At 33.6% G+C, this 22,612-nt stretch overlaps 3 protein-coding genes across 4 annotated transcripts; all 3 read left to right on the forward strand.

The window, feature by feature from the left end:
• The first annotated feature begins 288 nt into the window (after positions 1-288).
• Positions 289-1,311, forward strand: LOC127711980 (uncharacterized). The gene has a single exon (XM_052218136.1). The coding sequence runs from the start codon at positions 289-291 to the stop codon at positions 1,309-1,311; it is 1,023 nt and encodes a 340-aa protein (XP_052074096.1).
• A 2,494-nt stretch (positions 1,312-3,805) lies between these two features.
• LOC127711981 (uncharacterized) lies at positions 3,806-8,823 on the forward strand. The gene has a single exon (XM_052218137.1). It carries the CDS (start codon positions 3,808-3,810, stop codon positions 8,821-8,823), a length of 5,016 nt encoding a protein of 1,671 aa, XP_052074097.1. The 5' UTR covers positions 3,806-3,807.
• An 8,426-nt stretch (positions 8,824-17,249) lies between these two features.
• Positions 17,250-22,275, forward strand: LOC127710485 (uncharacterized). 2 transcript variants are annotated; one of them, XM_052216365.1, is made up of 3 exons: positions 17,250-17,337; positions 17,662-17,729; positions 20,515-22,275. In XM_052216365.1, exon 3 carries the CDS (start codon positions 20,522-20,524, stop codon positions 22,181-22,183), a length of 1,662 nt encoding a protein of 553 aa, XP_052072325.1. In that variant the 5' UTR covers positions 17,250-17,337; positions 17,662-17,729; positions 20,515-20,521; the 3' UTR covers positions 22,184-22,275. The 2 variants fall into 2 exon arrangements, with proteins under 2 accessions (XP_052072325.1, XP_052072326.1); XM_052216366.1 differs by lacking the exons at positions 17,250-17,337; positions 17,662-17,729 and adding an exon at positions 17,740-17,867.
• The last annotated feature ends 337 nt before the right edge of the window (positions 22,276-22,612 follow it).

The raw sequence follows: 22,612 nt of genomic DNA on the forward strand, positions 1-22,612 counted from the left end.
TTCGGCAAAATAAATATCATTCACAGTATCCATGGGTTTATCTGTTTTACGTAGTGACAACAAGGATACAAATCCTTGGTGACAATGAAGAATGTAAAGACACGTGATGCAACGTGTCAAGTAGTAAAAAAATAATCATTTAGTCCTAACCGAACAATTTAAATACACGTAACTTAATACAAATATTGATTTAGAACGATAAATGTTGGAAATGCATGAATTATTTTAAACATACATGAGTTTTAGATCTGTTTAAAATTCTATTTGATCTAGTTAAGTATTCTAAATATGCATATGGAGGCAATACTTTCTGTCCTGGATTACCATAAGATTGATAATTATATATCTATATGCGTTGGGTTAAATTTGTTTACAAATGGAATCTATGATTTCCTAGAGGATAAAATAAAAACTGAACATCAAAAATTGTACAGGATATGTGCAAGCGGTACGTGTACGAAACAGAACTGTAGTAAAAGATTTAAAATGTTTAAAGATTGGTGCCAGAGTTGCAGTAAGTGGAAAGCAGAACTAAAAAAACTAAAAAGTGATGAATGTCGCCATTGGAAAAATATAAACTGGTTTCAACTAAGTTCGTCAGACTGGCCGCAATCAATAGACGAAATGGCGAAAGTATTTGTGAAGAACACAAGCGTAAGTTTTATGCACGGCGTGTTTTACGATTTTGGCGCCGTTATGTCAATATTAACAAATATGTGTATATTTGGGTTCGACAAAACAACCCTGGAGGATATCAAACGCATGCGAAACGACTACTATGGTCATAATTATACAAATGGTATACATGACGCAGAAAAACGTATTTTCTTTGACAAATTGTTACGTTTTATTAGACTACCAGAAGTATGTGCATATCAAAGTGCTATCAAATTTACTCCTGCTTTGGAAGAAGTACAAAACACAGAACCCTTCGCGCAGAAATTATTGACGAATCTTTTGATTAAGCGTAGTTTAAATGCTGTTCGTGATGTTCTTCTAAATGATTTCCCATGTCACGTTTCTGGCGAAATAGCAATGGTTGTTCAAGATGAAATGACAGCCGATAGGCAGTTATATTTACATTATAAAAGTCGATTAGATGAACTTATATCTCCAAATGAAATTACAGAAGAATCTGCAATCGTAGACAGCAGACCTTTTGTACGAACTAAAAAATTCAACTTGAACCATCTATTTCGATTTCTGCTATTTTCCACACTTTTTGTCACACTGAAGAAGACGAAAACTAACCCAGCAGGTATTTCATTTAAATGTATTTCAATGAACGTTGTTAATATTCATGTGATATGAATGTTCAGTTAGAGCTTATATAGCTCGATCGGGCTATTATACTTCATCCTAGTTGTACACAATTATCTCCTTTTTCTCCCTTTCAAATGTTATGGGGAAGTGCAACCTCGCACTTTACTTAAATAATGAAGAATGGTATATAAGAAAAATATAGTTCTGCAAAATGTTTTCCTTGTACTGTGATAAAAAGTTATCTCCTCATATCCTGACAAAATTTAAATTGTAAATAATTTTTCAAAGCTTAATTGCATATTTATAGCTCGATTGATCGACACAAAATTGAATTTAATATTTGATAACCGATTGATAAAATATCCTGGTAACCCCTCCAACTTCTGCAAAAAAAAATCCTATTTAACTTTCAAGAACTGAAATCAAACTGTTCGGATCACATTAATATAGAGGACGACGAGTATGCAATTTGCACCAAGTCTCTTTTATATATCAGATAATGTATTTAATGAGACATACAATGGTTGGTAACAATTGATTCTATGAAATAAAAAGATACATGTAACTACACTTTAACATACATCATAAAAGAGAGGCGAAAGATACCAGAGGAATATTCAAACTCATAAGTCAAAACAAACTGACAATGCCATGGCAAAAAACGATTGACCATCAAAAGCCAAACAACAGTATCTTATACACAACATAGCAAACTAAAGACTGAACAACAAGAACCCCAACAAAAACAGCGGATGATCTCAGGTACTCTAGAAGGGTAAGCATATCATGCCCCACAATCGACACCCGTCGTGTTACTCTTATCAAATACGTTGATTAGAAAATATTCATTAGTAAATATGATTCAAATACATGCTAGTGATTTGCATTCTTTCACGCTTCAAATTCCTGTTAACCCTATGTAGTGTAAACTTTTTAGTTCGTAAATTGAAGAAAGCAATAAAATACGAATTAAAACCGCATGAAAAATGCAAAATTTAGCCAACATGCATAACGCACAATCGCATTTATCCTTCCGACCAACCCATAGCTCTACTTACGAACGGAACAGTTTACAACTAATACCTACGACCACGGCAGTTTGCCAACAATACCTACAACTTGAACATTTTGCCAACAATATTTATGACCACGACATATTTGCAAACAATACCAACGACAAAGACAGTTTGCCAACAGTACCTTCAACTGGAACATTTTGCAAACAATTGATACGAGCACGACTGTTTGCAAAAAATACTCACGACCACGTAAGTTTGCCAACAAAACCATGACCGGAACAGTTTAAATAAATCATATATTAACAGCAATAACTGTCCTTTCCTAGATTTAGATATTTCAGTGTTGCACCAGAAACTCTACACAAAAGTTTACGACAAATGGGATGATACCTTTCCCTATTGTTAATTTTCCCTTTTCGGACGATGATGTTCCTTTGGCACCGTCTTATGGTGTTTATATATCTCAACTCGTTCGCTATGCCCGTGTCTGTAGTGACGTTTTGGATTTCAATGAGCATAATCAATGCATTACTAGTAAATCATTACTTCAGGTATTTCGTTACCACACATTACTTAAAACCTTTACTAAATTCGTCCATAGATGTTTTGTTATAAATTAGGCCGTTAGTTTTCTCGATTGAATTGTTTCATGTCGGGGCCTTTTATAGCCGACTATACGATGTGGGTTTTTCTTATTGTTGAAGGCCGTACGATTGCCTTTAATTGCTTACATCCACTTCATTTGAACTTTGGTGGATAGTTGTCTCATTGGCAATCATACGACATCTCTTTGTTTTTATATTTACTTGAAAAAGAAAAAGGTAAAGGAACCCTCCACTGATAGCATTATCCTATTAGGAACAAAATGAATAGATTTGACGCAATGTTTGCACGATTGAACAGATCGATCAAATTAAAAGTAGTGTTCAAACATGAGGCAAGTGATTGTTTTTCAAATTTTATTTGAATAAGATTACGTTATCTAATTTAGTAGACAATCTAACTTTCGTCCGTTGATAAAGTATTACAATATATTATAAGAAATAGAATAATATTGATTTTAAGATATTTATTCATCGTTTTTTTTTTTACAAAACTGAAGTTTATTAATAATTTTTTTTATGAGCTTTAAAATCTAATAAATGATTTGGTTGGTTTTCAGTTGTTGTATTTGTACTTTTTTACTACTTTCTTTTAATGCAAACTGTTTAAATTTTTATTTCAAAGATGGGTACATCTTAGTAGAAATTTATGAGTTTAATTAGCATTTTGACAACACAAATATGATACTAGTAGGATCTACATGATAAGATAATATATTGGGCGGTTCGTTCGTACGACGTTGAGTTTCTTAGGTGCATTTTGCTAGTTAATGTAAATATGTATATAAAGAGCATTCAATTTGACCATACTTATAGTAATTATAGTAAGTAGTTCATTTTTAGCATGGGGCTTTGAGCGTTGTATTCTCGTTTATTGTGAAAAAATAAATCGCTAGAAGAGCTTGATTTTTATTGCAGGATGTATGAGTATGCGGTTTCAGCATCACTGGATGAGCGCAATAGATTTCGATTATCATATACAAGAATTTAACAGTAGCAGTATAATAGAACGTGTCTGGTTAGAACCGGTAGTGACATCAAGTCTGAAAAAGCAGATGCATGTATTATTGTCAGCAAACCTTGGATACGGAAAGTCTACTATTGTTTCGCAAATAATGTGTGCTGGGGTATATTCACCATGGCATCACCTTAGACAAATGGTCAATGCCTATCATATGTGCCGCTTTAATTATAAAGCGTCAATTCAGTCAGACATTTTCATTCGTAATCTTGCAGGAAAAATAGTGAAGGATGTTCCTGAACTTGGTAATGCAATATTAGCTGACGAGCATGCACTCGACTATTTAGAAGAATACAGATGTAAGCAGGACCCGTTTTTGTGTTTGGAAATAGCCATCATAGCTCCTATGAAACATATACAAACTGAAAGAAAATATCTTATAATAATTGATGCACTAGACGAATGTGATACACCGATTGGAAACGATCTATATGACTTACTAGCCAAAAAAATATCTGATTTTCCACCATTCTTTCAGTTCCTTTTTACATCTAGGAAAATAAGTAAAATACTTTATGAGTTCAAGACACTTCAAAATGTGCGGGAAATCGACTTGGAAAGTTTCGAAGAAAGGAATATTCTTGATGCACACCGATTAATTGAAATAACATCTAATTTAACAGACGAAAAGAAATTGCAACTTGTGAATCTGTCCAATGGGAATTTGCTTCATATAAATTCGTACCTTGATTACTGCAGAAGAAATATATCATGCGAGTTTTCAAAAGTTCCAAAAACACTAGAAAATATTTATCATTTTAATCTTGAACGGATTTTAGGGACGAATGGGACATCATTTGAAGAATGGAATGCCTTGTTTGAAGTTCTATGCGCTTCAGCAAACCCTATATATCTCGACGATTTATTCTTGATTGCAGGTTTAGACGATAATAAACGTAGAACATTTTCTATACTTCTAGGCAACGAATTCGGTCACTTCCTAAAGCATTATGACAATAAACTCTCTTTTCAACATAAATCATTCAAAGAGTTTCTAACAAACGAGTCCAGAAAACTTTTGTCATTTTATATAAATATTACAAAAGGACATACGTTGTTCACTAAGCATTTACTACACAAACCTACGTCCCAAAAGTTACTCAACGAAAAGGCTTTACTAGATATAGCGTCTCATGTTGCTTTGACATACAACATACAGTTTGCAAAAACATTTCTAAAGTTATTCAATAGAACACATTTAGAACATTATAGTCTTTTAATATATATGGCACGCGAGATTAATTGCTATGACACAGCAAATCTAGTTATTCAGCTGATTATTCAGTCCGGTTTAAGCAGTTCAAACATGTCAAATGCCGCTTTTATTGCATCTTCAAATGGAAATTTTAAAACATTGATATCATTTGATGAAAATAAAGTCAACTTCAAATCGAAGTATAATCTTGTTCTGGAGCATTCGATGAAAGGGGCTGACTTAGTATATATGTGTAAATTTGTGTTTTTCTGTGGGTACAATGTATTCCATATTGCAGCTCAACGAGGATATGTTGAAATAGTGGACTATTTACTGAACAAATATCCAGATATTCTTTATGAGCAAAACAGTATTCATTTAAATGCATTTCAACTTGCTGCAGAAAACGGACACACAAAACTAGTTAAACTATTTCTTGACATTGATTCGTCGCTTGCGGATCAGCATTCTTTATACTACGCGTCACAACAAGGACATGATGAAATTGTTTCACTCTTGCTTAACTACGTTGACGAAACATGTTTACCATGTAACGGGACTTTATATTGGCTTCCCACCTTATCATTCAGGAAACAGAATAATGTAACAATTCAAATTGAGGCTCTGGGAAAAAACTCAAATTACTTTCAGAATCTAGACTTATCACAATTAGGTAAAATGCTACATGACACAGAACATGCAGTGCTTTTGGACGACTGGCGGCTGATTACTTGTGAAAGTGCTTTAAACGCAGCTGTTAGGAATGGCCACTTAAGAATCGTAAAATCATTACTGGAAGAAGAAGTAAATACTTTACATTGTGAAATGTTTGATGGGAGTACACCATTAATGACAGCCGCGATGTATGACCAGACAGAAGTATTTAGATACTTACATGATTCCGGTGGAAATTTTGCTTTTCGTTGTAAGAGAAAATTTTTGTATGAAGACAAAATCGAAAAACCGGAGATGGATTTATTAAAGGAAAGGACATGCCCAGAAAGCGGAAGCATTTCACATTTGTTAGCAATTCACAACAGCTATGGTATTATAAAATATTTGCTAAAAAAAGGTTTTGAAGATTGGGAAACACGTGACAGCAAAGGACTAACACCTGCGCACTATGCATTTTGTTGCAATAGCAATAACTTTATAAAATTTGTAGTGTTTGCTGATAAAGACAAGGTGCACTTGAATCTAAACTCAAAGTCAGCTAATGGGTCTACCCCTTATCATTCAGCAGCAATCTGTAAATCACTTATTCTCACTCATTATGTTGATACGAGTGTAAGAACCCTTCCGGACAAAGTTGACAACAACAACCGCAGTATTTTACACTACGGACTGATGCAAACAGTAAGTCAGGAAGATGCAATACAAATTGATCGAGTCGGAAAAGATTATTTTTCCGATTTGTTGTTAAGAGTAACGCTTAACAATAAACATGACTATCTGAGAGTTGACGATGACGGAAGAAATGTTTTGCACTATGCAGCATCCAGTGGTAACTACTGGGTGTTTTTGAAGGTTTTGCAGGTCCTGAAGAAAGGTGACATTAACGTAATGTTATACTGTAAAGACAAAAGAGGATATACTCCACTCAAAGCAGCATTTGATTCGTTGACTCCCCGTCAAGCGTTTGAATCGCTTAAAATGCCATTGAACTGCAGTCTTAATGAACTATTTTCAACCACATGCAAGGCAAATTTGTCAGTTATTCTTTTACCCCATGAATATTTTATATTTACTGTCTCAAAATACCTGTCGTCTTCAAATTATTTCACCCCATTGAATGTAAAAGATTATTTGACTCTGGCTATAAACAAGTCGCGTATATATCCTATTTTAATTTTGAAGAGTTACACACCGAATGAATTTAACGCCATTGTATCAACCTCTACCGAAATACCAACTTTACTTGCCAAATCAGACATACAAATCATAGTTGAGCATATATTTAATGTTGATAATTCCTTGCGTTGCAACAAATCTGAAAGTCCACTGCACCAACTAGTGCTGAATGCAATGAACGGCCAGGATATTTTACCATTAACTTCATTTCTTATTCATTTGTTTAAAAAATTTTCCTCTCGGTATCTTGATCAATGTTATGACAAAGACGGATATAACTTATTACATAGAGCCACAATGGGAGGAAACATCGGAACAGTGAAACTTATGTTAAAAAAGGGAATGAATGTTTCTTGTCTATCAAAGAATGGCCGCAGTGTGCTTGAACTATGCATTTATTCTTCGCCTTTCTTGAAAAACGGGCACGTTCCCTCATATTATGTTAGCGGTCCAAGATTTCATGTCTTAGAATATGTTTTCCAATCAGAGACATTTAATATATCTTTTGACAGAACACAGACTATTGACTTTGACACTACCTCAGATTTATTGTTGAACAAAACGGCAGAGTCCTTAATGAAAAATAAACTTCAAAAGGATATATGTGACAGAAAAAATATTGGGTTATTGCATGTTGCAGCAGCTAAAGGTCTCTTGAAATTCATTAAACGTGTGCATTCAATTTTTGGAACACAAAGTATCCGTTGTAGAGATAGGTTCAATGTTTCATCGTATTATCTTGCGCTAATTTATGGACAAACAGACATTGTGAGATGGATAAAAACGCTACAAATGAAATATAAACCTCCTGCACAAATTGTTCAGAACATTCTTATATACAATTTAATTTCGAATTACTTAACACTATCACGGTATGACTGGACTTGTTTCCAGGATTATAATTTCAAATACCGTGCACTTTTAAGAAACCAAGCAGTCAAGTGCATTAGTCGTGTCCCATCAGAAAGGATACATTATATAAACATGCATAATGTAAGTACCATTGAAACCTGGTTCACAAGTATTTATTTCGACTTTATGGAGTCGAATGCAGTTGACAAGGATAGTGAAATCGTTAACATGATGGATATTTTCCAAAGGATTCATAAGAAAAATAAAGCTTTTGGGCAGTTATATTCTCTCTATCACCTTTCACAATTTTCAAATTTTATTCGGAGGCAACTGCTTCTTTTTAATATAGACGATGGAGAATATTTCTACCGTTATTTGCAGACTAGGGGGATGCAAACAAAAGAACCATTAAGTGATTATGAAATAAACGAACTTTATCAAGCAGTTATCAGCAGAAATTACCAACATTTTCAGAAACTACAAGTAAGGAAAGATTTACATAAAGAGTGGTTTCATGTTTTAATAACAGACAAAAATGAAACGAGTTTTCTTCGTTTTCACGAGTTTGTGGTTAAGCGCATAGAAATGAATATGAAACGGTTCGAAAATATTGTTCGAGATGGAAAGCTGCGCTTTCTGGAACGTGTAAAGGCAATGGATGTAGCGCTGCCTATGAATCAAGATGAAGCATGTTTTCTAATATTTCAAAGTCTTCAAAATATTCTATCTGAAGATGATAATTTATGGCAGTCACAGTTACAAATTCTGTTTCGAGACTTAACTCAAGAGGATGTTGTTTTCTATGTTGAACGCCTTTTCAAAACGGTCGTTTTTCGGGGTGATAATATGTTTACAAAGAAAGCGAAAGGATTCAATTTATCAATTGACAAAGCACTTCAGAACACAAAGTTGAATAAGAAAGACTATCTTTTCAGAAGTTTTAAATTTGTTCTAATTGAAACTCGTAAACTATATTCCAAATATTTTGAAAAAGGCGTAGACTTGACCGTTGTTTTGTGATTTATCCAAATCACATTGATAATTTGATAAATATTTAATTTGTATTTCTTACATACATTTAGTTACTATAGTCTTACAAAATAATTATTCGTTTTACATATTAAAGGTCTTCAACCAATATATCATACTCTTTGTTTGAATGAAAAACAATCGTAATAAACTTAAGATCATCCACTGAAAGCACGGGTATCAACTACACTTCGAAAATATATTTGTGAAAACAGAGTACTGCGGCATTACCAATGTTGTGTGTGGTTGATTAAAACCAAGGACGTGATACGTGTTACATGTGGCTTGTTTCTTAATTCTTAATATCGTGTGATTATTTGTGCATATATATATAGTATCAATAAAAAGATGGTGGGTAAAAGTAAACGGTTAGCAAACTGTATAGATCTTTCCCGTTACAAATGAGAAAACTTTTATGTATTTCTTATTTTTATCAATGTCTTTACCATTGCCCATTATACACCTTTCTGTATTTCATATGACAAATGTAAGATTATTTTTATATTGATTAGCTCATCTGACCCTTGGTGGCCATGTGAATTATTGGCATCACCTGGCGTCCCTCATCATCGTCATCGTCGACGTTAACTATTTTTAAAAACCTTCTCCCTTGATACCACTGCGCAAATCTTGGCCAAACTTGTCAGCAATCATCTTTAAGATTTGTGTCAGTAATGCCCAGTGCAAAACAATAGCAGTAAAATGGAAGTAATTGTTTAAAATCTTGTAAAAGCATTATAGATATAGATACATGTATCTGACAGGGCAAAAATTATCAGAATGTCAAGCTATATCTACCATTTAGACCAAAACTGTCAGATCTCCTTTTAGGAGTTATTGCCCATAAATGGTGTTTTTTGTTTATTATATTGATAGCTGCCATAGACGAACAGAACCTGTATACAGCACAAATGTTCGGCAAGACTAGATCTGCAAATAAATCATTATGACTGTAATCGTGAAACAACTCCTTATAGGACTAATTGCACCCTAAGTCACGATTTTCCCCCATTTTTTGCCTAAAACGTTGAAAATTATAATAGATAGACAGAAATTGATAACAGTAAAATAACCAGCTACAATAAGTCAAGTGGGTGAATTGTCGTCAATATAGCCCTCATAGAGTTATTGTCCTCAAAGCACGAGTGTTTACCAATTTTAGAATTTGACCTCACATCTTGAAAACTATCATAAATAAAGAGAAACTGAAAAGGCAAAAATTATCAGCAATACAACAGATATATAATAGTCAAATCACTGAAAGTGTTAACCGACTTGTTATAAGAGATACATTGTACTGCCCTTAAATGAGTGTTTTCAACCAAAAAATCAAATGATTGAAATCGTTAATTGACCCCTTGAAAGGAGTTGGTGTCCTATAATGACAATTCTTTCTATTTTTTTGTTTTTGGCTATTCTCTTGAAAACAGTTATAGATTAATAGAAACTGTAAATGCAAAAATAATCAGAATGATAAGATCTACAAAAGTCATAAAACAGAAATCTTCAATTGACAGTAAGTGCCCTTTTTGAAAGTTTGGTCTATTGTCTTGAAAATTATAAAAGTTAGATAAAAACTTGACAAGTAATAACGAACAGAAAGACAAGATCTAAAAAAGTCTTAGATTCATATTTTTTTTTCATTAGTTGTTATAGGCTTTGAAGAAATTTCAGTAACTGCGAGTACTCTCAGATATGTACTTTAATGTGCCTATCGTGTTTTTAGTTTTTTGTGCTTAGTGTCGATCTGATGATTTAAGCTCTTTTCAACTGTTTTTTTCTAAGTTTGTTCTTATGTTGTACTGTTGCACCACTGTCCCAGGTTAGGGGAAGAGTTTGGCGCCAACAAACATGTTTAATACCGTAACATTCTGTATGTTCCTATCCAAAGTCAGGAGCCTGTAATTCAGTAGTTGTCGTTCGTTGCTGTATAACAAATTTGTTTTTAGTTTATTTTTTTGTACATAAACCATGCCGTTAGATTTCTCTCCTGAATAGTTTTACATTTGTCATTTCAGTGCCTTTTATAGCTGACTATGCGATATGGGTTTTGCTCATTGTTGAATGCCTTACGGTGACTTATAATTGGTAACTTCTATGCCATTTGAACTCTGGTGGAGGGTTGTCTCATCGGCAATCATACCAGATCTTCTTATTTTTATAATGACTGCAATGTCATTTGACTCCTCAAAAAGTTCTTTCTCTTAATTGACAAATTCTATTCATTTAACAATTCTAGCTATTATCTTGAAAGTATAGCAGATTTAAAAAATTTAAACAGCAAAACTATTTATAAAATGGTCAAACATAAGTTCCATAGGACTAGTTGAGCAAGTGAGGCTCTTTGGGGCGTTAAAGTTCTACCTTCGCCACTTTTTCAAATCCTTCTACAAAAAGACCGCAACATTTCCACATGATTTTCGGCATCAAATTTCGGGCATCCTGATGTACTGTACCAACACTGTGACAAGTTATGGAGAGGGTTGAGCGCTCACATACATTTCGAACCCATCACATTCTTTTAAGAGCCTCTCCATAGCGAGGAGTGTATAATCCGGTGGTTGTCGTTGGTTGCTTTATGCCATACTTTTATTATTTTTTTAAGTGTAAATCAGTTTTAAAACAGTCATAGCGATAAAGTAATATTGAGAAATGTTTGGATCATCAAGCCACAACTTTGTAATATTATGACCGAAAAGCTTAGGCACCCTATGTAAGGGAGATAATCCTTATCGACGGTTCCAGAAATGTCTCAAGTTGCTTCTGGCTCTTTATGGAACATATGAGTTCAACTACTGTTTAAATGTATTGTTAACTCTAGTTTGCTGTGTAATGCTTTGTAAACAGTTGTTTGTCTTTTCTTTTAGACCATGACATTTTCTGTTTTAATATATATTGAGATTTCTGATTTTCAATTCTATAGTTTAAACAAAGGTCCCAGAATTTTCTCTTACAAGACGAGCGACTGAAAATTTTTGCATAGTTTTTTTTCCTGTTTTCTTAACACCTATTGAATAAATTTGTTTCTTATATATTTTTTTGTCTCATATTTCTTTATTAATCGACTATTCCGTCTTGTTTGTATTTTCACGGTAGGTATAGTACTCTTTTCGTAGGTATATAAGGTTTATTCATGATTGTTAAACTTACATTTAATGATTCACCAGTTTTCATCACAAATGATGCATAGTTTTCTTCTTTTTCACTTAGAATACAGCATTTTACATCGTCTAGATTTTATCGCGTGCTACAGGCTTTGTTTCAAAACTGCATAGTCCAGATTTTCAAAGAAAAAATGAGCAAGAAAGAAGGAATTTGGGACCTTTGAAATTAACTTTTTCACTTTATTACTGCAATTATGGAAAGACGATAACAATTAGTCACAAAAAGACAAAACAAATTCATATAACTACGTTGATCAATTTTAACCTTACTTTAATTCTGTTTTGAATGCATTTGATCATAACTTCAAATTATCATGTAACCATAACGGTAAGTAGTGTTTACTTCATGCTTGCTTATTTGGTCTGTAGTGTTTTGAGTATCTTGTCTATGATTATTTGTCTCACACTAATAGTTCAAATTCAAGAGAACATAAATTATAAATATAATATACAATACGATAAATAACATGTGTTGCTAATTTTTAAAGGGAAAATAATAGTAAAACTTTCGCGCATTAAAAAAACCATGCGTAGCAAGAGATGGAAAGGAATAGTTAATCTGCATAAATTCCTCCTGCACACACCCCTCCACCCTTCTGCGAATATTTAATGGTTGTCTTCTATGGCGTTCATGTGGGAATTTTACTAACAAGGAGCAAGAGGGAAGGGCACTTACTATGTGATGACTGGTAGGAAAGAGCCGATGGAATAAGTATATATTCTAAGCTTTATATTGCATGGTAAGGTCGAGAAATTCAAATGAAATATCTGAAAAGTTTGTTGGTTAAATCATAAGTTTCTAAAATTAATCAGGTTGTAGATTTTTTCAGCGATGTGATTAAAACCTCAGTCGTAAATGCATCGGGATCAGATATTTGTCAAATCTGATTATCGCTTCAAAAAATTGCGTAATCATGAGCATCATGTTAGAAATATATGAGAGACTGGGTGGCGTTTAAAGATTGTCTTTTTCATCTATATTTGTTTTTTATGAATTTCCCTATATCATGAGCAATTTTGAAGTGGTTTTCAAAAACTTAATTTTCATGGGCCAAATATGGACATTAATGCCACATTCTTCTTTATTGTGTTTATATGGTCATAATTTTGTTTTCATGTGTAGTTATAATCATGCTTGCCTGATACGACATAGTTACAAAAGAGCAAATAAGACGTTCTTATCTGACACTTTTATGGTTAAGAGCTAACTACTGTAAAAACATTCAAAAAGTTAACCTTTGCCAGATTTTCCTCAATGGTTCCACTAGTGAAGTAGGGTCTGTTTATCTTTCAGGACTAACTGAGTTCATTTCTGATATTTTTGGGGGTTCATGTTGCACTATTGTAGTGTCATGTATGGTTGTTTTGTCAATTCTTCAGATTTTTCTTGTTTTGACCATGTTGGTATCCGTTTTTGTTAAATTGTGGTTTTTGGTTGTCCCATAGATATGCTTTCTCATTTATCCAATATTTTTGTTCATAGGTCACAATTTTTAAATGAATGGCAATAAAGCTACCACAACAGTAACCCTGCAATAATATTTCTGTCTGTTAACATCTATTAGTCAAATCAAAGTTAATGCCAAAATGTGTATAGTTTTAAAGGTTTCTTCTACTGTGTTTGAAGGGACTCTGGAATTTCCCCCACGTGTCGTGCAAAACATGCGTAAATTTGCAGTTTTTAAATTGTCGAAATATATGAACTATCTACTGATTCAGAATGTTAACTAAAACTCTTATTTTCACATGCTAATTTGACCCCGCAGTCACTAAACACTTCATAGTCATTTTGATATGCTAAATAGTCCATAAAGCCACTTCTTGACGCTGCAAAGCTTATTAGTCCATGAAGCCACTTTCAAATGCTGATTATACCTTACGTCCTCCTTTAAATTCTTATAAGTCCTTGCAGTAACTTTAAGATGAAGACAAACCTTTTAACCTACTTAAAAAATTATTATTTTTGACGTTTTACCTTTTATGTCTGTTTGTTTTGCTCACACATTGTTGTCAATAAAAAGGAAATCTATGCGACTGTCTTACAAGTGAGATGTATAGCTAGCTATAAAACCAGGTTTAATCCACCATTTTCTACATAAGGAAATGCCTGTACCAAGTCAGGAATATGACAGTTGTTTTCCATTCGTTAGATGTTTTTGAGCTTTTGATTTTGCCATTTTATAAAGGACTTTCCGTTTTGAATTTCCCTTGGAGTTCGGTATTTTTGTTACTTTACTTTTTAAAAGTCACTGGAGCCAGTTTCAAGATGACTTAACTTGGTTTTTGTAGTTTTGGGCTTACTGTGTCACCGATGTTAACCCTATGTCTGTTTTTGTTTTACATTTAATGTAGATGAGTGCTTTTATTTTTTTCTTTATATTATTGAATCAAGATTTGTTTTGGTTTCTATTATGCTTTTTTAAACGCTTCGGGTGTTATCCGACTGTTCGGGCTAAAAAGTCTGGCACAAATACTCAAACAACTCAGGTATACCCAAGAATTTAGTCAGTTGTCTTTTTTCCCTTTCTTTTTGTCCTGTAGTGTCCTTTTATAAAATACGTATGCCTTAGAGGTCATTTTTAATGGCCTTTAAAATCGCGTCGCTTTTTATATCTATTATTTTTGTTACTATGAGTACATTGTTATTTGGGGGTTAAACCATAATATTTTAGTTAATGCGGATTTTACCTAAAACTAGAAGTATTTTGCTTTTTGGGTCATTGGGTTGCTTTCTTATTGGAGTATTCTAGCGTGTTATTTCAAATAAAAGACTTGTGGTTTTATTGTTATTTATATATAAATCATGTACATTTAAGTAACTGTAACGTCAAAATCAATTTTTAGAATAATCAAAAATCCAACTACGTCAGTACTTTGTGGTTTGCTCCTGGCAAGGATACATTTAACAATGAACATACCACCAGAGGAGGAGGTGCAAGTTCTGTGATTTCATCTATACTGTAGAATACAGGCTGCCAGAAACCAAGACAAAAACTAATATGGGTTGACCTTATATATAATGATAATGAAAAATAATAATGCACTTTCCGTAATAACAATTAAAATTTCTCCTTTAAAAAAATAACATCAAAATTAAACGGATACACTGATTTGTTACACAAATGCACATCGGTAGCTCGGTTTATGGTGACATAAGTCTGCAGGTTTCATTTTGTACAACTTGTTGAATTGCAAATTGGTGCGCTGTTAATCATTTAAGGCATTTTGTGAAGATACTCTGTTCTCAGATAGAAGATCAACATGTAGCTTTTGAACATAAAGTTTACTCTTCTTGAAATTGTAACAAAGAAAAAAGGCGAATTTCATATATGTACTTGTTTCATCCATGGGGTCAAATAAAAAAGTTGTTAGAATTAATTGGAATTTAGAGTCTATATGAACATTAAAGTCTATACTTGAAGTAACCATCGATGAATTGCTATAGAAGTTGAATACACCAGAGTAATGTTTTAAATTTCAGTTTAAATGAATATACTAGTATATAAAATATTCTCCTGATTCAAACAACCATCGTTAGTATTTATCAAAGACCTTCGAATTATATTTTCCACTCGGCTATAATATTTGAAAAACTGGGAACTTTAGAAGTATGTATTAAATCCGAAATCGAAGGTATTGACGGAGAGGAAATCTGAAATCATTTTATTTTCAGAATTATTCTCAAACTAACCCAACAATGAATAATCATTAGGGAGGATAGCAAACTACAGTTTGCATACTACCTTTAGAATATAAGAATAAGGAGATGCTGTGTGATTGGCTATGAGACAATTATCCACCAAAGTTCAAAAGTGGATGTTAGCATTTATATTCAACCGTACGGCCTTCAACAATGAGAAAACCCAAACCGTATAGTCAGCGATAAAAGGCCCCGACATGAAAAATATGAAACAATTCAAATGAGAAAACTAACGGCATAATTTATACAAATATGACAGAAATGAACCAAAGACAACCACTGAACTACAGGCTCCTGACTTTTGACAGGCACCTATAGAATGTGGAAGGGTTAAACATGTTTGAAGGCTCCAACCCTCCCCTTACCTGGGACAGTGATATAACAATACAACATAAGAATAAACTATAAAAATCAGTTTAAAAGGGCTTCACTCATCAGATCGATACAAAGCAGAAAAACATCTAACAAAAACACAGACCGGACATGGCAGGGTAGTTATACATCCCTAAAAACAAAAAAGACACAAAGTGCAGATCTGAGAGAACTAGTATTACAATTTGATCTAGAAGACCATATTGGTTTGAACTTGAAGACGGAAAAACAACACACAAAAACAAGTCTCCACATTTAGCATTTGTTTTCCGGATTATTTCTCAACTAACCCAAAATGAATGACATACTATTTTAGAGTAGAGAGCCATATTGATTGATTTAATCTGTGACAGGGGAATTCGAAGCGACACAAAAAAAAACAAAAAACAACAGGTCTCCTCATTTAGTATTATAATTTTATCCGGAAGACGGAGAGGCGACACAAAATAAACAGGTCTCCAAATTGGCCTTAAATAAAATAATTCAGAAGAAATTGGTCATGTCCCTTGCGAAACAGGTTAAAGACATAAGGCCACAGTGTAATAGTAATATTATGAATACCCTTATAAGTAAATCTGGAATTATACCATTTACATAGGCTTGTTAAAAATTTTCAACTTCAAAGTATCAAGAGTACTTGATAACAAACTTGATCGTTTTGATAACAGCAATACACGCCCATTATGTAACTATATAAAAACGAAAATACAGTGACTTAATAATTAAAGCAAATGCTGCAATTTTTTCAAAGTACGTTTTGAATTTTTATCCAGCCACATGTAGATTAGGCCCCGCATGGGGTGTCCAAGTACTCACATAATCACAAATTTTTTGCCAATATAATCACATAATCATTAATTATTTTTTAAAACAAGATAATCAGATAATCAAAAATACAGTCCTAGAGTATCAAATAATCAAATAATCATGAAATATTTGGTCTGGTAATCAAATAATCACAATAAAAACGGCCAAGTAATCACATAATCAAAAACCCCATGAGGAGGCTCGTAGATCAACGAACGCGAACGACCAGTTTGTCTCAGTATAGTTTTACAAATGTATATATATCTGAACAATTTAGTCATAATCAGCTATTTAATCTAAATGATATGTATAACTGAACTAGTGATACATTTAATAATGAAAAGTCCCACATACGTAAATGTATGTACGTCACACTAATTTGCTACCAGCAATATAATTTAATGCGTATCATTTTTAGAGGTTTTTATACCGCTCTAGTTGACTCTGGATATGCAAGTGAAGGTATGATGTTACAGTTAACAGTATTATTTTAGTATTATTCATTTAACTTTTATTTTTATTTATTTAAAATCCGAGAACTACGTTTGGGTTGGTATTTGCATGTAACACTTACAATACAGCGGGTTGCAGACAAGGAAAAGCATTTCTAAAACCCGTCTGAAAAAAATACCTATATACCTTAATATAACACTAAGGTATATAGGAAAAAATTTTCAGAGACAAGTGACTGTGCTAAAACCCCTGTGTTGTACCTCACTACATAACTGATTAATCTAAAGAAAACATAACGATTACCTGTGTTATTGATCTAGTTTTTTTTCGCAGGAGAAATTATTTGAACAGCCACATTGAAAAGTAGATACGGTTGAACATACACACGTGTAATAGACAAGGTAAGGACTGTACACAACATAATATATAAACAGAATTGTCGAACTTTGAACTGTTAAAAGTTGATTTGTGTAATGTTTGTAGACTTTACGGAACATTGCAAGGTCATCATAAAATACAGCGTCCACATGCAGTACATTGTATGTACAGATTTTTAATTGATCTTAATTACCACTTTCGTGTTGAGAAACGTTCACGTTTATTGTTATATAGCTTTCGGTTCGACTTATTCGTATGACAAGCCGTTATGGAATCGTTGTTTTATATCATAACATAACTTACTTCCGCATCTCCAGATCAAAAAGCATTTATAATCATTTAGGTCAGTATCAGAGTGAGTGTTTAGAGGGGTGGGATTCTCATTTGTTCGATTTTTAATCAAATAATAAACAACAAAACTTAGACTTGAACAGGGAAAATCAAGATAGAATCACCTAGAATTAGCAAAGAAGGGTCAAATAATGTACATATGAATATGAAATTGTTTTTACTGTATATATATATATATACATGATATAGTTAGGGAACAACCTTTTAAATTCAAGGGGGGGGGGGGGGGGGGGGGGGGGGGGGTATGGTTTTTTGTCTGAGTCAGAAAATTCTTTATAACTATAAGGTGTGGGAAAAATCTGGAGTCAGAATTTTTTTTTTGTCATCTGCTTGACCACAATATTTTTTTTTCATCAAATTGGGGATCATAATATTGTTTTAGGAAAAAACCATAACACCCCCATGCCATGTTTGGTTTCATTCCATTCAGTGGTTCTCTAGAAGAAAACATTTGTATGTATTTCCCATAGGGTCCTATGTTAAACTAAGTCCCCGCTGGCGGCCATCTTGGATGATTGATCGCCGACAAAGTTACAACACTTGGTCAGCACCTCATAAGGAACATTCATGCCATGTATTATTTCATTCCATTTAGTGGTTCTCTAAAAGAAGACATTTGCATGTATTTCCAATAGGGTCCTATGTTAAACATACAAAAATATAACATATAAACATTATATGAATGAAAATATACACAGAAATACAATAACAAAACCATAGGAAAACATATCCCATAAAACATATACAAGTAAAAAGCAAATCAATCTATTGATATATGTATACAAATAAATCAAGAGTCCCCTGTCCTCAGTTCTAATGCCTGTTTAAAAAAGGACCCTAAGCCTTCTACTTCTTTTGGGGTTGATGGGCAAAGTCAAAATCGGATGAAATAGTCGATTTATTTTGAAAATGATGAAATTTTATAATCGATTTATTGAACCAATAGGTTTTTTTGTTAATCATGTTAATACATTTCTCCCATTTTAATCTGAACGAAGGATTTGTATAGTAGACATATTAACCATCAAATATGATAGAGGTACGCGTATAGTAACTGTTGCATTTATGAGGAAGTTAAATCCAATGCATCGTGTAGCGGAAGTGCAACGCCCTCTACACGCAAAGAACCAGTCAATTAACCCTTTGATGCCCTGTTGGGAGGCAAAATTCCTGCCCATATCAAAAATATTTCATTTTCCATTTGCAGTTGAAATTCCCGCCCTTTATTGCAATCGACCATTTAAAAAAAAAAATGTTTGCTTTTTGGATTAAATGGTAGTGTGTTTCCATCCTGAATATGCATGAATATTTGCCACTTGACGAAAGGCTAAAAACAATCAATCAACTTTGGGATATATGAGTTTATGCTTTTTTTAGCATTCTAATGAACATCATATATTGCAAATGTCACCATAATCTTAGTAAAGTAATGATGAACTAGCGGGATCTATCGGAAATAGGTAAAATGTAACTATACAATGGTAGATTGGAATACATTGTCGCTAGCTAAAGCCACTGGATATGACCCGTTCCTCTCCAATCCATAAAAGGAGGGGAGAGGAGGGGACCGGATGGTAACCTAGGTTAGCGAAGACTGGAAAGAAAGCGACCGGGTCGTAACCAATGACTGACAAAGATGATCATTGATATAGTAGTGAAAATACAAATGTACAATTATTGTTAGCCTAGTAATATAAGAATAAGGAAGTGTGGTATGGTTGCAATTGAGACAGCTATCCATAAAAGACCAAATGTCAATGATGTGAACATTTCCGGGTCACTGTACGCCTTCAACGTTGAGCAAACCCAATACCGTATAGTAAGCTGTAGAAGGCCCCGATATGTCAATAATGTGAAAACGATTCAAAAGGGAAAACCAACTGGCCTAATTTATACTACAAACAATGAACAAGAAACAAATATGAGAGACAGCATAAGAACTTACTTCCCACTTAGTTCCAGTCTTGCATTTTTCACATAATATTTTGCAGCCGTACAGAACAATTTATTTCAATAAAAAGTGATTTGGGGTATCTGTCAATGAGACAGCAATCAAGCGATACAAATAATCACAAGACATCTAGAGGTCAACACACTGTCTATATTAATTCAGCTCTTACAACTAAACTGTGTCTAAACCAGTTTACAGATACTGCTAAAGATCTGCAATCAAAACTGATTCCCCCAAATGACAAACAAAATAGAAAAAAGACAATGACAGAGGTTCTTATAGAGAATGTAATTTCTGCTACGTTTTCCATAATGTTTGAAGGTCTTTGAAGAGCAATCACGTGTTTTCTAAAAGATCTGAACAGAACAGCCACAACCGTTATCAAACAACTTTGCCTAGTAGAGTTGCAACCTATTAGAATAAGACATTTCTTAACTAAATTATTATCTATAAATTAAATTAGTCAATGATAGTATGTTACATAGTTTATATTTGTTTATTTTCAGTCCCCACATGGCGTCTAACACCTTCTGTGGACCTTGCAGCAGAAAGGAGGCTTCGTCTACTGCATTGTCCTGGTGTAGCGATTGTGAAGAACCGTTATGCAAAGAATGTGTTGATGCTCATCGGGTTATAAAGGTGTCGTCTGCGCATCACGTGGTTGACTTGGAACATGCGTTGTCTGTTCCTGGAGCTATAACTACCTCTCAGCAATATTGCGATAATCATACAGATCTCTTTCTTGATTTGTTTTGTACGTATCACGATGCTTTATGTTGCCGAGCATGTATGACAGAATACCATAGAAACTGTGAAACAATATTACCCATTGATATTGCGTCGAAAGACATCAAAGATTCGACGCTGCTGTCTGACTTAAGCGAAGAGTTGGATAATATTATCGCTTCGTCTAGACAGATTGCAGACGTTCGCAAGAAACATAGCGATGGTATTTTAGAACAAGAAAACACACTCAAGCAAACAATCAGGAAAGCCAAGGATAATGTGATCGCATATGTAGAGAAGTTAGAACGTTCACTGTTGAACGACCTGAAAGAAAGGAAGGATGCGCAGCAGGCAGAACTACAAGCTGAAAAGGAATCTATGTTGAATATGGAGAAAGAAGCAGAAGAACTTCAACGGCAGATTTCTTATACGACAACTAATGGCTCTAAAAAGCAGGTTTTCTTACTACTTCATAAAGTAAAGACTGGCATTGCAAACATGGATCAACGGATAGAAAAGACAATACGAACAATGCACAAACCAATATTACAGTTCAAAGAATCTAATAGTGGCTTTACCTTAAGGGAACAATTGGGAAATATACAATTAAGAAACGATACGTGTTCAATCACATATAATTCACCAAAACTCAGATTTGCACAAGTCTTGCCAGATCCAAGTAACACTTTTAGCACCTTAGAATTCGAAAACAAATTCGATGTTGATACTAGTCCTCAAATGCAAATAACCGGTATGACAGCAACAACGGGTGGGAAATTGCTATTGTGCAATTACAGAAATAATAGCATTTTAGAGTATGACTTGAGTGGGACATTCAGTTCAAGTTGCCCATTATTCGGTGCTCCTTGGGACATTACCATAGTTCCAGATGAAAAAGCACATGCCGTCACTACTATGCCGAAGAGTAGTTCTATTCGTTTTATTAACACCGAAAATCTGAAACCTGGAAAAGCTGTTGAGCTACCGGGAGTCTGTTACGGAATAGTGACATCTAAAGACAAGATTTTGGTCGGTGGCATGAATGAGTTTTATATTTTGACAACAGAGGGTACTCATTTAAGCACCGTAAAAGTTAAGAAACCAACAAGAATGTGGTACATGAATGTAGTGAACGACAATCTAATTTACTCAGATCAGAACAAAGTATTCTGTGTTAATCTTGAGGGACAGGAAATATTTGTTTATAGTTCACCCGGTCTTTCTAGACCAATGGCAATTGCCATGGACCATAAGGGTAACGTATATATACCCGGATGTAACTCCAACAATATTCATCGCATAAGTGCAAGCGGTTCGTACGTGGATACTGTTCTTGGAAAAATAGATAAAATTTCGCATCCTTGGGCCATGTGCTTTGACCACAACTCAGGAAAACTAGTGTTTGCTAACGACGACGGCAAAACAATTTGTGTCTTTAAGTGCAAATAAAACATACTTTTAATGGATACTGTTCCTTAATATGAAATGCATTTATGACTTATGAAGTCAAAAAAAAACTATAAAAGTTTTATTGTTTTGCATTTATGGTAATTCTGTCTAATTTGTGATGAACACTGTTGCCTATGATTTCAAGAACACAAAGTGAGGTGCGAGCAACATAATTGTTTAATATACTTTTCTGAAAAAAATTCTTAAAAGATACGAATAGTGGACATTATACTAAATTAATATTTTAAAATGCAAATTTGTAATCAGCAGTTTAAATCTTTTACATATTAGTAGTAACTTGAGCGCGTAATTACTTTTGAAATTTCAGTTATCTTTCATTTAAAAACATAAACGACCAATGTTATCGGAAAAAAGACGTTTTAGAAAAAATGAGAGACAGAAAATAACAAAGGGGTAATAAAGAAATCC

This window comes from Mytilus californianus, unplaced genomic scaffold, assembly GCF_021869535.1.
Source record: "Mytilus californianus isolate M0D057914Y unplaced genomic scaffold, xbMytCali1.0.p SCAF_8, whole genome shotgun sequence".
Taxonomy (NCBI): Eukaryota; Metazoa; Mollusca; class Bivalvia; order Mytilida; family Mytilidae; genus Mytilus; species Mytilus californianus.